We start from the raw sequence: 13,002 nt of genomic DNA, 5'->3' as shown, positions 1-13,002 counted from the left end.
CTGGCTCGCCCCGGCCCCGCTCGCCCCGGCCCCGCTCGCCCCGGCGTAATTTTCTGCAGTTGTCTTCAGACACACCAGAAGAAGGCATCCGATCTCATTATGGGTGGTTGTGAGCCACCATGTGGTTGCTGGGATCCAAACTCAGGACCTTCGGAAGAGCAGTCAGTGCTCTTACCCGCTGAGCCTTCTCACCAGCCCGACTTTTCATTTTCTTAATTGGGTTCTCTAAAGTGCAGAAGATTTTAATTTTGGTGAGATAATCAAAATTTTATTTCATGGATGATCCTTTGATTCATCTGAGAACTCTTTGCCCAATGAAATGTCTTGCTTTTTGGGTTTTTCTTTCCCTCCCTTCCTTCTAGTGAAGTACGCTTAGAATGTGCCATCTTACCCATTTCCAGCCACAGTATTGAACAGGTGAATGAGGGCTGGCGAGATGGCTCAGTGTTAAGAGCACTGACTGCTCTTCCAGAGGTCCTGAGTTCAATTCCCAGCAACCATATGGTGGCTTACAACCATCTGTAATGGGATCTGATGCCCTCTTCTGGTGTGTCTGAAGACAGCTACAGTGTACTCATATAAATAAATACAAAAAACAAAAACAAAAAAACCCCAGGTGATTGCTGTACAGCGGCTACCACTGTCTTTCATGACACCTTTCTGTGTGTCTGAAAAGGAACTGTCCCTTCCACAGCTCCCATGTCCTCAGCCGAGCTGTTCTGATGACAGAAGTGTTTCAGCAATGCCATTGTCACTGTGGGGTTTGGTTTGGTTTGGTTTGGCTTTGAGAATATTTTCTTGAGCATTATATTCCCAGCCTCGTCCCTGTTGCGGCAGGTGGTGGCTTTCCTCGTAAGGCTCAATGATAGTCCAGTGTTGTGGCTGAGGGAGAGCTGCCTGTTTGGGTGGACATTTGGTTTTTATTTTGCTTTTGGGAGTAATCTGCTGTGCAGGTGGGTGTCTTGGTATTTCCCCAAGACCTTGCCTGCAGCTCTTTGAGGGGTGTTTCTAAGTATGGAGTTACTAGGTCATATAATAATTATTTTAATTTTTCCCTTTTAAAAAGAACATTTATGCCGGGCAGTGGTGGCGCACGCCTTTGATCCCAGCACTTAGAAGGTAGAGACAGGCGGATTTCTGAGTTCAAGGCCAGCCTGGTCTACAGAGTGAGTTCCAGGACAGCCAGAGCTACACAGAGAAACCCTGTCTCGAAAAAACAAACAAACAAACAAACAAAAGAACATTTATTTTCTATGTATGAGGACTTTCCCTGTGTAAGGTTTGTGCAGTGTTTGCAGAGGACAGATACTGGCATTGGAACCCAGGAAACTAGTGTTAGATGTTTGTGAGCTGCCATGTGGGTTCTGGGAACTGAATCTGGGTCCTCTGCAAAAGCAGGTAAGTGAACTGCTGGCTCTTATCGTTCCCATTTTGAGACAGTCCTGCTATGTGACCTAGGCTCTCCTCAGATTTGTTGTGAACTGTGTCAGACTGGCCTTAAGCTTGTTTTTCCTGCCTCTGCCTCCTGACTGCTGAGGTTGTAGGCATGGCCTCCATGGTGCAGTTGGAATGGCTACGTGATTGTATCCTCACATGGTCTCGCTGTTTTACAGGACACCAGCGCTACACAAGCCCTCTGCTTTCCCAGTTTCTTTGTGGTCCCTCCAATACTTGTATTGTCTTTTACTTTGAAAAGACTATTTAGCTTGACAGAGGTGGCACACACCTTTAATCCCAGCTCTTGGGAGGCAGAGGCATGTGGTCTCTGCCAGTTAGAGGACAGCCTGGTCTACAAATCAATTCCAGAACAGTGCGTGCATGTATGCATGCATGCTTGCATGCATGTGTGTGCTTGTCTGTGTATCTCTGTGTGTGTGGTGTGTGTCTGTCTGTGTGTGTTTATGTGCACCATGTACATGCAGGTGCCCTTGAAGGACAGAAAAGGGTGATGGAATCCCTGGAGCTGTAGTTATGGGGTTGGGAGCTGCCTGATGTGGGTGCTGGGAAGGAACCCCAGTTCTGGAAGAACAGCGAGCTCTTGCCTCTTATTACTGAGCCATCTCTCAGCACCCTCCTCCATCCTCACCCCCCAACTTTCTGTTCAGTTGGTTGGTTGGTTCTTTGAGAAAGTCAGGGTTTCTCTGTAGCCCTGCCTTTCCTGGAATTTGCTTTGTTGACCTGGCTAGTTGCAAATTCAGAGATCCATCTGCCTCTGCCTCCCAAGTGTTGGGATTAAAGGCATGGACCACTGTACCTGGAAACAGTAGCTTTCTTTTTTCCTTTTTTAAAGATTTATTTATTTATTTTATGTATATGAGTACACTGTAACTGTCTTCAGACACTCCAGAAGAGGGTATCAGATCCTATTACAGATGGTTGTGAGCCACCATGTGGTTGCTGGGAATTGAACTCAGTGCACTTAACTGCTGAGCCATTTTTCCAGCCCAGCAGTAGCTTTCTTAATAGGTCTGAGGTAGTTCTTATGTTTTCTCTTTTGGGAGCTTTTAAGAATTAAACAATTAAGTGGTTCTTTTGGTCATGTTTGTGAATTAGAAAATATAGATTAAAAATAGCAGAGTAATACTATAATAGACACTTTAAAATAATTATTTTCTTAACCTTGGTCGCTAATTTTCTATTTTGTAGTTGACCCATTAAACTAATTCTGGGAGCTTGGATTTCTGTTTTCAGTACAGTAATTACTTTTGTGCACAGATCTGTTAAATTTGAAAACCACTTTCATTAGCTAAGTGTCTCAGCCAGATAAGAAAGCAGTCTCCATTAATTCACACTAATGTGAGACTGACTTATGGCCCTTTTTACCTCTCTTAGAGGAATATACAATTTAAAAGAAATAATAAGCCAATTCTCCTAATTGGTAAACTTTACCTGAATAAAATGAGTAGTAACCAGCCCCAGGAGTCTAATAAGTACTTACTGTTGATGTAGGCAAGAGCTCCTGCCGGCCTGACTGCTTCTCCTCTCTAAATCTGGGTAATGTGCTGGCTGTTTCCATCATGGCTGGCCACACCTAGCACTTTCTTCTGATAAGGGCCATTGCTGTCTCTTGAAATTGCAAGCGTGTTCTCGAGTACTCAATGCACTCTTGTGTCCGCAGGTCTGCACCTACTCGTCCTTCTAACGATGCATCCTGACTTGTCTCCACACTTGCACACTGAAGAATGCAACGTCCTGATTAACTTGCTTAAGGAATGTCACAAAAATGTAAGAATTCAGAAGAGTGACCGTAAGGCAGAAGTGAAACTTAGGTACAAGACTAATGAGACGTGTACTCTGTTAGTGCAAAGGGACAGTGGCAGGGGATGAGCAACAAGTGTGAGCTGCTTGAGACTTGACGCGTGTGTCTCCATGTTCTTTATGACTGGTGAGGTAGAGTATTTGTGCGGTCCTGCACAGAAGCTGCAGTGCACGTCCTCACAAGTCCTAGTGAAGGATGCTGGGACAGTGAACACATGGCATCATGCGAGGTTGCCCCTTGGTAGTCACCTTTCTGGAAGTGTGTGTTAACTAGTTGCAGCAAGATATCTAGTATTCTACCCCCATAGGAGTTGAGATCCCACAAGTTGAGAACCATTGTTTTAGAGGAAGTGGAGGTAGGAGGATCGGAAGCTCAGTGATCCTCAGCAACATAAGTTCAAGACCAGCCTGAGCTACATAAGACTCTTCTCACAATAAATAAACAAACCAAAAAACCCAAACCTCCTCAACTACTAAAAAGAGTATTTCATGTATGTGTGTGTATGTATGTATGTATGTATGTGTATGTATGTACATGTGTGGGTACAAATGCCATGATATGTGCGTGTGTGTATGTGTATGGTGTGTGTGTGTGTGTGTGTATATATATATATATATATGTATGTATGTGAGTATATGTGTGAGTGTGTGTGTAGAGGCAGATGACACCTTGAAGGATTTGATTAGTTCTTCCCACCTTATTTTGAGGTAAGTCTCTCTGATTTTTGCCATTGTTCTGGGTGAGAGAGCTTCTGGGCCATTTTGTCTCTGCTTCCTAATTTACCCTAGTAATACAGGTATTACAGACTCAGTTCCCTGTAAGGTTTTAGGGCACCAAGTTCAGTTTGTCAGGTTTATGAGACAAGCACTTTATGTTACTGTGCTGCACTATCTTCTTGGCCTAATGCCTGTTCTAATACCACATAGACATGGATACTGTTGCCTTGTCTTGTCTCAAACCCGTACTCCAACTGTGTCTTTTCTTTTTGGAGATAGGGTTTCACACTGTAGCCCCGGCTGGCTTTGAACTCACAGATCTGCCTGCCTCTGCCTCCTAAATGCTGGGATTAGAGACATGCACTACTTTGCCCAGCTCAACCATGGTTTTGGCTATTCTAGAACCTTTTTAATTCCTCAGATGTTTAGAATTAGCCTGTCACTTGAAAAAAAAGTCTTACTAAGTGTTCTTCATTTTGTGCTGAATACTTGGGTTTTAGACACCCTCCCCCCAACACACACACTCCTAAGGCAAGTTCATTGACTGATTAAAATCATCTGCTGGGAAGGCATGTTGTTGAGGGTTTTTAGGGCTTAATTAATCTTGCTTCTAGGTTCTCTGCTGCTTGAGTGTTGAGTGAGGTGTCTGTTTTGGCTTGTAAGAAGTCCATGGACTCGTAGCTGCTTTTCAGCATTTGGTTCTGGTTCTTTGTAGTTACTGCAGCCCTGAGACATGTCAGCCAATAGGTACACTATGTGGTACCCTTAGCTGATAAAACCAACCCCCCAGAGCTGTACTCCTCAGCTCCCTGTCCGGTGAGGTAGAAGGCAGGTAGACACAGGGCCTACCTTGTTCTGCCTCTTCTCAAATGCCATAGACCATTACCATCTGTGGTTTTCTTGTGTGCTCTGGCCATGCTTCTGCATGTTGGGAGACCAATTCTTTCCCAAGGATTTCAACTGAAATTTTAATGGTTGACACTAGAACAATTCATAGTCGCTTGGAAAAGTTAAAATTAGATCTTCACTTTATACTAGACCTATGAATGTAGTGTGGTGGGCCAGGGGTTTAAATGTCAAAAAAAAAAAAAAAAAGCCACACACATAGTAAGAAACCATGCGTATAGCTTGCATGTGGGAAAGACTGGCCATGGGCCACTAGTCTAGAGTCTGTCTGTCTTTAAGTGTCCCTTTCCTCCTTTCTGTAGTTCTTTGACAGGAAGACACTGTGCACATTCAAAGACAAGTGAATTAATTTCTCTTTGGTGCAGTATCTATGTAGTTACTTAAGGTTTAAAGTCTGGGTTATAGACCCTTCTTACTGATTTACTGCTATCAGTGTGGACTCGTGCATATCAGGGTTATGATCTAATCCAGGTTTTGTTGCCCAGGTCATTTCATCTTTGGGTGTCTTTCAGTGTGCTGTGTAGAGAAGCTAGTGGTAGCTCAGGCCTCACTCAGGTAAGACATGCTCAAGGGGCAGAGTCAGGAAGACCAGGAACTCAAGCCAGCCCAGGTTATACCTGTAGCTGGGCGTGGCGGCCCATACCTTTAATCCCTGGACTCAGAAGTGTAAGTGTGTCATGAGTAAAACCACGATTATAACTTTATTCCAGATGAGTCATCTAGCCACACCAGAGGGAAGGGTGACCAAAGTGAAGTTGAACACAGGCTAAGGGTGGCGTTGCTGTTGGTAGAGCACAGCTCTGGCAGTGGTGTGGGTCAGCTGATTGAGAAGTGCCTTTCATGTGCTCTGTGTGCCCCAGAGGTGAGTGGTGAGGCTGCTCTCAGAATCGAGTCACACTAAAGCAGCATCACTGGGGCCTACACCCCTCCTGCTCACAGTAGAATTGAGCTTCAAGTCTGTATGCAGGGACAGGTCATATGTGTACTTCTGTAGAAATGTTGCTAAAGCTGTGACTTGCTACTGTTTCCAGCACCTTCAGAGGATACTGGGTGTGTACCATACACCGTCTTGGTAATTCAGTTGATAGGATGGTAGACCAAGTTATCTAGCTTCTGCTCCCTGTTTGTGTAGCAGTTTTAGTCTTTACTAGGAGGCTGTGTCACTCTGGATGTCCCTTTCCATGCTGGACTCTGCAGTGCTCTCTGGTCCTCCTCATCTCCAGTCGGCCATGCTGTGCTTTCTTCGTTCCTCCTTGCTCTGTAGTGTTTTCTTCCTGTCATTTGTTCCTTCCTGTCGTTTGTTTTCTTCCTGTCGTGTCGTCTCTGTAGCCGGCAGCATCCATAGGCTGCTTCTGATCTACTGGCTTGTCTTGCCTACGTTTGTCAGCAAGACCCAAATCATCTACACTTAAAATACAGAATGTAAAGCTGCAGCTTTCCTCATAGCCACTGGAAGTCCTTCATGCTATATGTTTCTGGTTTACAGAGGCAATATTTAAGTAAAGCATGCCATTGTAGACAGTAGGAAACGCAGGAAAGCATCAAGGAAACAGGAGCTCCATTCCTTCGCCACCAGAGAGAAAGTCACTGAGAAGAGGTGTCACGGGGCATTCTGAGGGGTGGGGAGTGGAGGTGTCATCCTATTAACATTTTAAAAGACTTACATCTTTCGCGTCCTGAGAATATTAACACAAAATGGCCGTAATCCCAGGCCTCAGAGCAGACTTGAAAGAGTGTTCTCCTCTCAGTTTTCTGTAGCTAGCAAGGTCACTGCCTGCTGAGGTCATGGCCAAGTGCATGTGTAAGCTCCGGGCATCTCCAGCCAGCATTTGCTCCATTCTTTAACCTTGATTCTTTAACCTGGTGTTATTTATTATTGACTACTCTCCCTCTGTCTGTTTTGCTGTCTTACTTCTACCCTAAGCCTGTTTCTCTGCTATTCCTCCTGAGAAATTCTCTTGTCATTTCAGCAACTGAAATTTCTAGCTCAGACTTTTTTCCTGAATTCTGCTTATCTCTGCTTTATATCAACTCCGTGGACTTAGCTGTTCCACAAACTCAAGCTGTCCAGACAGACTTAGCTCTTCTGAAAATATCTCCCCTTTCTGTCGTAGTGACATCTACTTGTCAGAGCCAGAAACTAGTCTTTAATTTCTTCTGCCCATATTCTCACCAGCCTCTGGAGATGTCTGCTGTCACTCTTGTGGGAGGGTGAGAGTGGGCAGAACTGATTAAGTACTTGGAGTTATTGGAAAAGAGTTTTCACGTATTTAAATTTATATCAGAGTTCTATGTCTATTATTAAGTTCTTTGACAATTTCATGCACGTGTATAGAGCTTTCTGTTTATTCTCTTCATCCTCTCATCTCCTTCATCCTTCTGTCATCCCTCCTCCCTCCTCACCAATCCCTCTGTCCTCCCTCCTCTCATCTTCTCCATCCCTCCGTCATCCTCATCCCTCCTCTCATCTCCATCACCTTTCTGTCATCCCTCCTTCCTCCTCACCAATCCTTCTATCATCCCTCCTCTCATCTTCTCTATCTTTCCATCATCCTTCCTCTCATCTTCTCCATCCCTCCCTCATTCCTCCTCCCTCCTCACTAATCTCTCCATCATCCTTCCTCCCTCCTCACCAATCCCTCTGTCATCCTTCTTTTTGTCTCCTCCATCTCTCTGTCATACCTCCTCACTGATCTGTCCATCCGTCCTGGCTGATCCCTTCCCCACATTCATGCCTTTTTGTTTTGTTTTACCACTTCTGATTTTAACCAGGACCGCCCATGAGCATCTCCCAATGACAGACTCTTGGGCTCCCCAGCATGTCTGTGGACTATAGTACCGTTATATGGAAATGGTGAATTTTGTCCTTTCTCTGCAGTGAAAGCAGAGCCAAGGCCACTTTGTTCACTTCTGACACCACAGTACCTGGTGCGCTGTTTTCTGTGTAAAAGGTGCTCAGATACCAGCTCATAATATGCATCTAGTACTTGCAGGTGCAAGGGAACTCAGTTCAGGGTGCTTTGTCCAGTTCCCCTTGGGTATTTGGACTACATAAAGTGTCACTCTCATTTGGGCTTAGATGACATGGAGGTGAAAGGACAAAAGTTAGCTTTTATCTTAGGTTTAAAAAACCGTGTATACACGGGGCAGCTAGAGTGCTGCTCACTTGGTAACTGCTAACTGCATGTGTGAGGGCTGTGTGGTAACACAAGCACTTGTGTAAGATTGGGCACAGCAGTGCGGGTTGTAATTGGCCCAGGAAGGCACAGACTGGAGGCCCAATTGGAAATCTCCAAGTTCAGGAGAGACCCTGACTCAGAAAATAAGGTGGCGAGAGATGGAAGAAAACACCAACATCGACCTTTGGTCTCTACATATATGTACATACAAGATCATAGTCACACATGTGCACATATATATACACATACATCCATACATATATATATATATATATATATATATATTATATTATATTAGCAGGGGCCAGGTGCTGTAGGCACTGAGTACTGTGCTGTGATTTCTAAAGTGCTGTCTTCTATTTTTTTAGAAAGGGTGAACATGCCTTGTTCCTGTTTATTTGCTGTCACAGAAATCATTTAGGGAAAACACAGGAAGTGCTTGTTCTGAAAAGGCCAGTAGGTGACAGAGAGGAAATCCTGGACTATTTGAAGTGTTTATTGAAACAACTCAGACTGTTTATTCAGTGTGGACCTGAGAAGTGCTTCTACAGTGGCCCTGAGGGAGAACAGAGAAATATCACAAGGTGTCGCCTACTAATTATGTGTTGTCTGGTTCCCGTGAAAACCATAATTAGGAAGAGAAGGGGAAGCCTGCCTATTACAGCCACAGGTTCAGTGTTTACAGCAGATCACTGTGCTGCCTGACCCACCTTAAACCTTGTGACATGCAAACTCTCCTTAGTGCCAGCCTCAGCATCTGCCAAGCAGCATCCACAGTTTTGGCAGCCAGGTTGGAAACAGATGAGACTTTTAGTTTTGCTTTTCCAATGAAGCAGACTTTGAACTTGAGACACATTTTTCTTTGTATTTTTTGAGGTTTATTTATCTTTATTTTATGTGTATAGGTGTTTTGCCTGTATGTACATGTGTGTACCATACACATGCAGTGCCCGTGGAGGCCAGACAAGGGTGTCGTATCCCCTGAGACTGGAGTTACAGCTCCTTACCTGCCATGTGGGAGCTGGAAAGAGAACCTAGGTCCTCTGTAAGAACAGTGGCACTCGTAACCACTGAGCCATCATTCAGCCTCAGCACAGGATTTTCCTATGAACTAATGGCCTATTTATGTGACCTGTATAGGTCATCAAATGATAGTGTATATTCTGATGTGTTTTGATGACATTTGGGATAGAGGCATGTGAGACAGTGGCTTTGGCAGCAAGCATATTATTAAATAACTTTTTTTTTTTTTTTTTTGAGACAAGGTTTCTCTGTGTAGCCCTGGCTGTCTTGGAACTCACTCTGTAGACCAGGCTGGCCTCAAAATTAGAAATCCATCTGCCTCTGCCTCCCAAGTGCTAGGATTAAAGGCATGCACCACCACTGCCCAGCATTAAATGACTTTTTAAAAAGGTCTTCTAAATTACACATATACACATATGGGGGTGTATGCATGCATATATGCATGAGTGCAGGTGCCCACAGGCCAGAAGAGAGCATGGGACACTCTGAAACTGGAATTGTGCCCAGTGTGGGTGCTGGGAATTGGGTTTGGTCCTCTACAGAGCAGTAAGGACTCTTAACCACAGAGTAATCTCTTCAACCTCTACATAGCTTTTATGGACCAGTGTTTGTAGTGAAGAAAGTCTTTGCTCTTGTCACTGAACTTGCACTTCAGCCACATCCCTCTAATAGGGATGGGAAGGAAATGAATGGTTTTAGGTGATTAAACTTTATTTCTTTTTAAAGTATTCATGTATGTTTTTCAGTCAGAGCATGCGTATATGGAGGTCAGAGGCATTGGATTCCTGACCAAACCAGCTCAGTCAGTCAACAGGATCTCAAGGGAGGGAAGGAGGATTGAAAAAGAAAAAAAAAAAATTAGACAAAACTATAACTTGACTCCAGCCAGTGCTGAGGCTGAAGAGGGTTTATTTCTCTCCAGCCTGCTTTTATATCATCCTAGGTACATCCAAAAAACATGGTCAGGTCTTCGATCAAAGACAAAGTGATCAAGCGAAGTAGTAAACAAAGAGATCACACAAAGTAATAATCAAGTAAAGTAGTAAGCAAAGAGATCACAAAAGGAAGTAATTCAGCAAAGAAGTAAACAAAGCCCCATGGTCACTGTTTTTATCTGAGCCTGCTTCCTTGTCTGAGCCCAGTGACAAATGCCAAATTCCTAGAAGCACCACCAAAAGCTCTCAACAGATTCTTCTGGAGATGGAGTTACAGGCTGTTATATGGGGGTGGTAGGAACTGAACTTAGGTCCTGGAAGAGTAGCAAGTGCTCTTAACTGCTGAGTCCTCTCTCCTGTCCTGTGATTAAACTTTTCTACTCTTTAACTCTGTAAGGTTTTAATGGGTTAGGAAGCTATTTTGTGTTTTTAAGCTAAGAAAAATGTGTGTGTGTGTGTGTGTGTGTGTGTGTGTGAGTGTGGAGGCCAGAGGTCCGTGTTTGATATCTTTTTTAATCACTACAGTCTTGTTTGGAGACAAAGTCTCTCACTGACCGTGGAGCTCGTGGATTCAGCTGGGTGGGCTGATCAGTGAGCCCTGGGATCTTTCCGTCCCCTCTTCCTGGGCTGCCTGGCTCTGATGTGGGTACTGGAGGTGTAGCTCGGGTCTTTGACCTTACACACATTACAAGAAGACCCATCAAGTCATCTCATCATTCAGATTTGTTTGGATTCTGTCCTGCAAACATTTTTTAAGGATGGCGTAGGCCTCCTTAGGAATCTTGTTTAACTTACTCACAGAGCAACACAGTGGGCGACATCTCCACAGCAGCATCCTTTTACGGTCTGCACTTCAGAGATGCTGGCGGGTTGAGAGCTGAACTGTTTCCCCCTTCTTTTCCCTTTAGCACAACATTCTGAAGTTTTTTGGTCATTGCAACGATCTCGATCGGGAAATGAGGAAGTGCTTGAAGAATGAGGTAGGACCAGCTTTCACAGTTAAGCAGCAGAACATTTCTGGATATTCCATTGTTGTTGTTAGACCTATGCTTTTGGTCTAATAGCAAGTCAACTTTACATGTATGACGCTTGCTGCAGGAGCAGCTTCAGAATGTTATCCCCTTTCTTCCATGTGCACAGGGGAGAAAGCATCTTTGCTTTCATTGAAAAATACTCAAGAAGTCTAGCCTCTGGCATCAAGGAGATACCTTGGTGATATCGATGAACTGCTTTTTAGGTGACCAAGAGTCTTTGATCCTTGGTTTCCTTAAGTAAAGTGAGGGGGCTAACTTAGGCTCATTTCACCTTTAGTGAGACGCGTAGAGTCTTTGTGCTGTGAACAGCAACAGGGCTCTTGTGTGATCACATGACACTGGTGTAGGCTGCACCATGGACCCAACGTGGGCCAAGAGCTAACATACCAGGTATTGTCTCTTTCCAGGTACTACTAACCAAGCAGATTTACTTTAAACTTTTGAAAACAAGGTACTTCCATTTCTGTTTTATACATCAGTTGCTTTATATCCAGAGCCTTTAGAGTAAGTAATGATTACATGTCTATGTGCATATGTATGTTAATATTATATATGGACTAAAAGATCCATCGTCCAACTTTAATTGGATGTGTGTATGTTTGAACTGCCTCTCCACCCCCTCCCCATTAGGTTCAGTTGTTATTTGAATAACTCTATACAGGGGTATGATCCATTTTTTTTAATTTATTTATTTTATGTGTATGAGTACACTGTGGCTGTACAGATGTACATCATGTGGCTGCTGGGAATTGAACTTAGGACCTCTGTTCACTCCGGTCCCGCTCGCTCTGGGGTAATACACTGTAACCAGAAGAAGGTGTCAGATCTCATCACGGATGGTTGTGAGCCACCATGTGGTGGCTGGGATCTGAACTCAGGACCTTTGGAAGAGTCAGTGCTCTTACCTGCTGAGCCATCTCGCCAGCCCGGTATGATCCATTTTTAAATAGCCAAGTCTGATTTTTAAACTCTCAACTCTCCTATCTCAACTTGCTGAGTATTCAGTTAAAGGCGTGCTGCCACACCCAGGGGTTGTATTCAGGGTGATTGTCTTTGTGATAACAAATGTGTATGTTAGGATTTAAAGATGATTCTTGAAAATTGTTTTTCCTTCATGTTCAGGGGCTGGTTTGTGTGGCCACTAAACCTAGTGCTGTGTGATATGCTTGCAGAAAACAAATCCTGTGCTATTCTGACACCTACATTTTTTGTTCACATGTGTTCAATTTTATAGCTTTTTGCCAGTGTTTAGATTTATTGTCCCTGTGTATGTAGTTCAGTAGTTTTGCCATTGTTTCAATGACTAAAACCTCACGTGAACTCTTCTTTTCAGCTGGTCCTGAATGTTGTTAGGGACTCATCAATTGGCTGTCATAGAAACTTCTTGTCTGTATTTGTTTTCGTAAGTTTTCCTATTTCCTTCTGTCTTAGTTAGGGTCACTATTGCTGTGATGAGACACAATGACCAGAGCAACTTGGGGAGGAAAAGGTTTATTAGGCTTACACTTCCACATCCCACCCAGTCCATTCATCATTGAAAGAAGTCAGGCAGGAACCTGGAGGCAGGGTCTGATACAGAGGTCATGGAGAAGTGCTGCTTATTGGCTCGCTCAGCCCTCTTTCTTACAGAAACCAAGGCCACTAGCCAAGGAATGGCACTACCCATAATGGGTTGTGCCCACCACTACTAATCACTAATTAAGAAAATTTTAACAGGCTTGTCTGCAGCTGATCTTATAGAGATTTTCTCAATTGAAGTTCCCCTTTCTCTGATAACTCTAGCTTGTGCCAAGTTGACACAAAACTAGCCAGTACACCTCCCCTATGTTTAATTTTGCTTCATTTCTGCAGCTTATGAATGCTTTGTCTGATCTCTCTACTCCCAAGTCTGCTCTGCTCTTTTTTAATTTCCTGTTCTTTTCTTTTCTTTTCTTTTCTTTTTTTTTTTTT

The 13,002-nt window shown here is 43.9% G+C and overlaps 1 protein-coding gene across 2 annotated transcripts in view; it reads left to right on the top strand.

Annotated features, from left to right (window-relative positions):
• The window catches only part of Cmc2 (C-X9-C motif containing 2), a 25,428-nt gene that overhangs the window by 7,774 nt on the left and 4,652 nt on the right, over positions 1–13,002 (top strand). The window contains exons 2-3 of one of the 2 annotated variants that reach the window (XM_031341521.1): positions 3,119–3,225; positions 10,927–10,998. In XM_031341521.1, coding sequence (XP_031197381.1) covers positions 3,119–3,225; positions 10,927–10,998 — 179 coding nt within the window. The remainder of the gene's footprint in view (positions 1–3,118; positions 3,226–10,926; positions 10,999–13,002) is intronic. The other variant, XM_031341523.1, reaches the window with a different exon arrangement.

The sequence above is a fragment of the Mastomys coucha genome, unplaced genomic scaffold, assembly GCF_008632895.1.
Source record: "Mastomys coucha isolate ucsf_1 unplaced genomic scaffold, UCSF_Mcou_1 pScaffold22, whole genome shotgun sequence".
NCBI lineage: Eukaryota > Metazoa > Chordata > Mammalia > Rodentia > Muridae > Mastomys > Mastomys coucha.
This window is presented reverse-complemented; position numbering and strand designations above follow the sequence as displayed.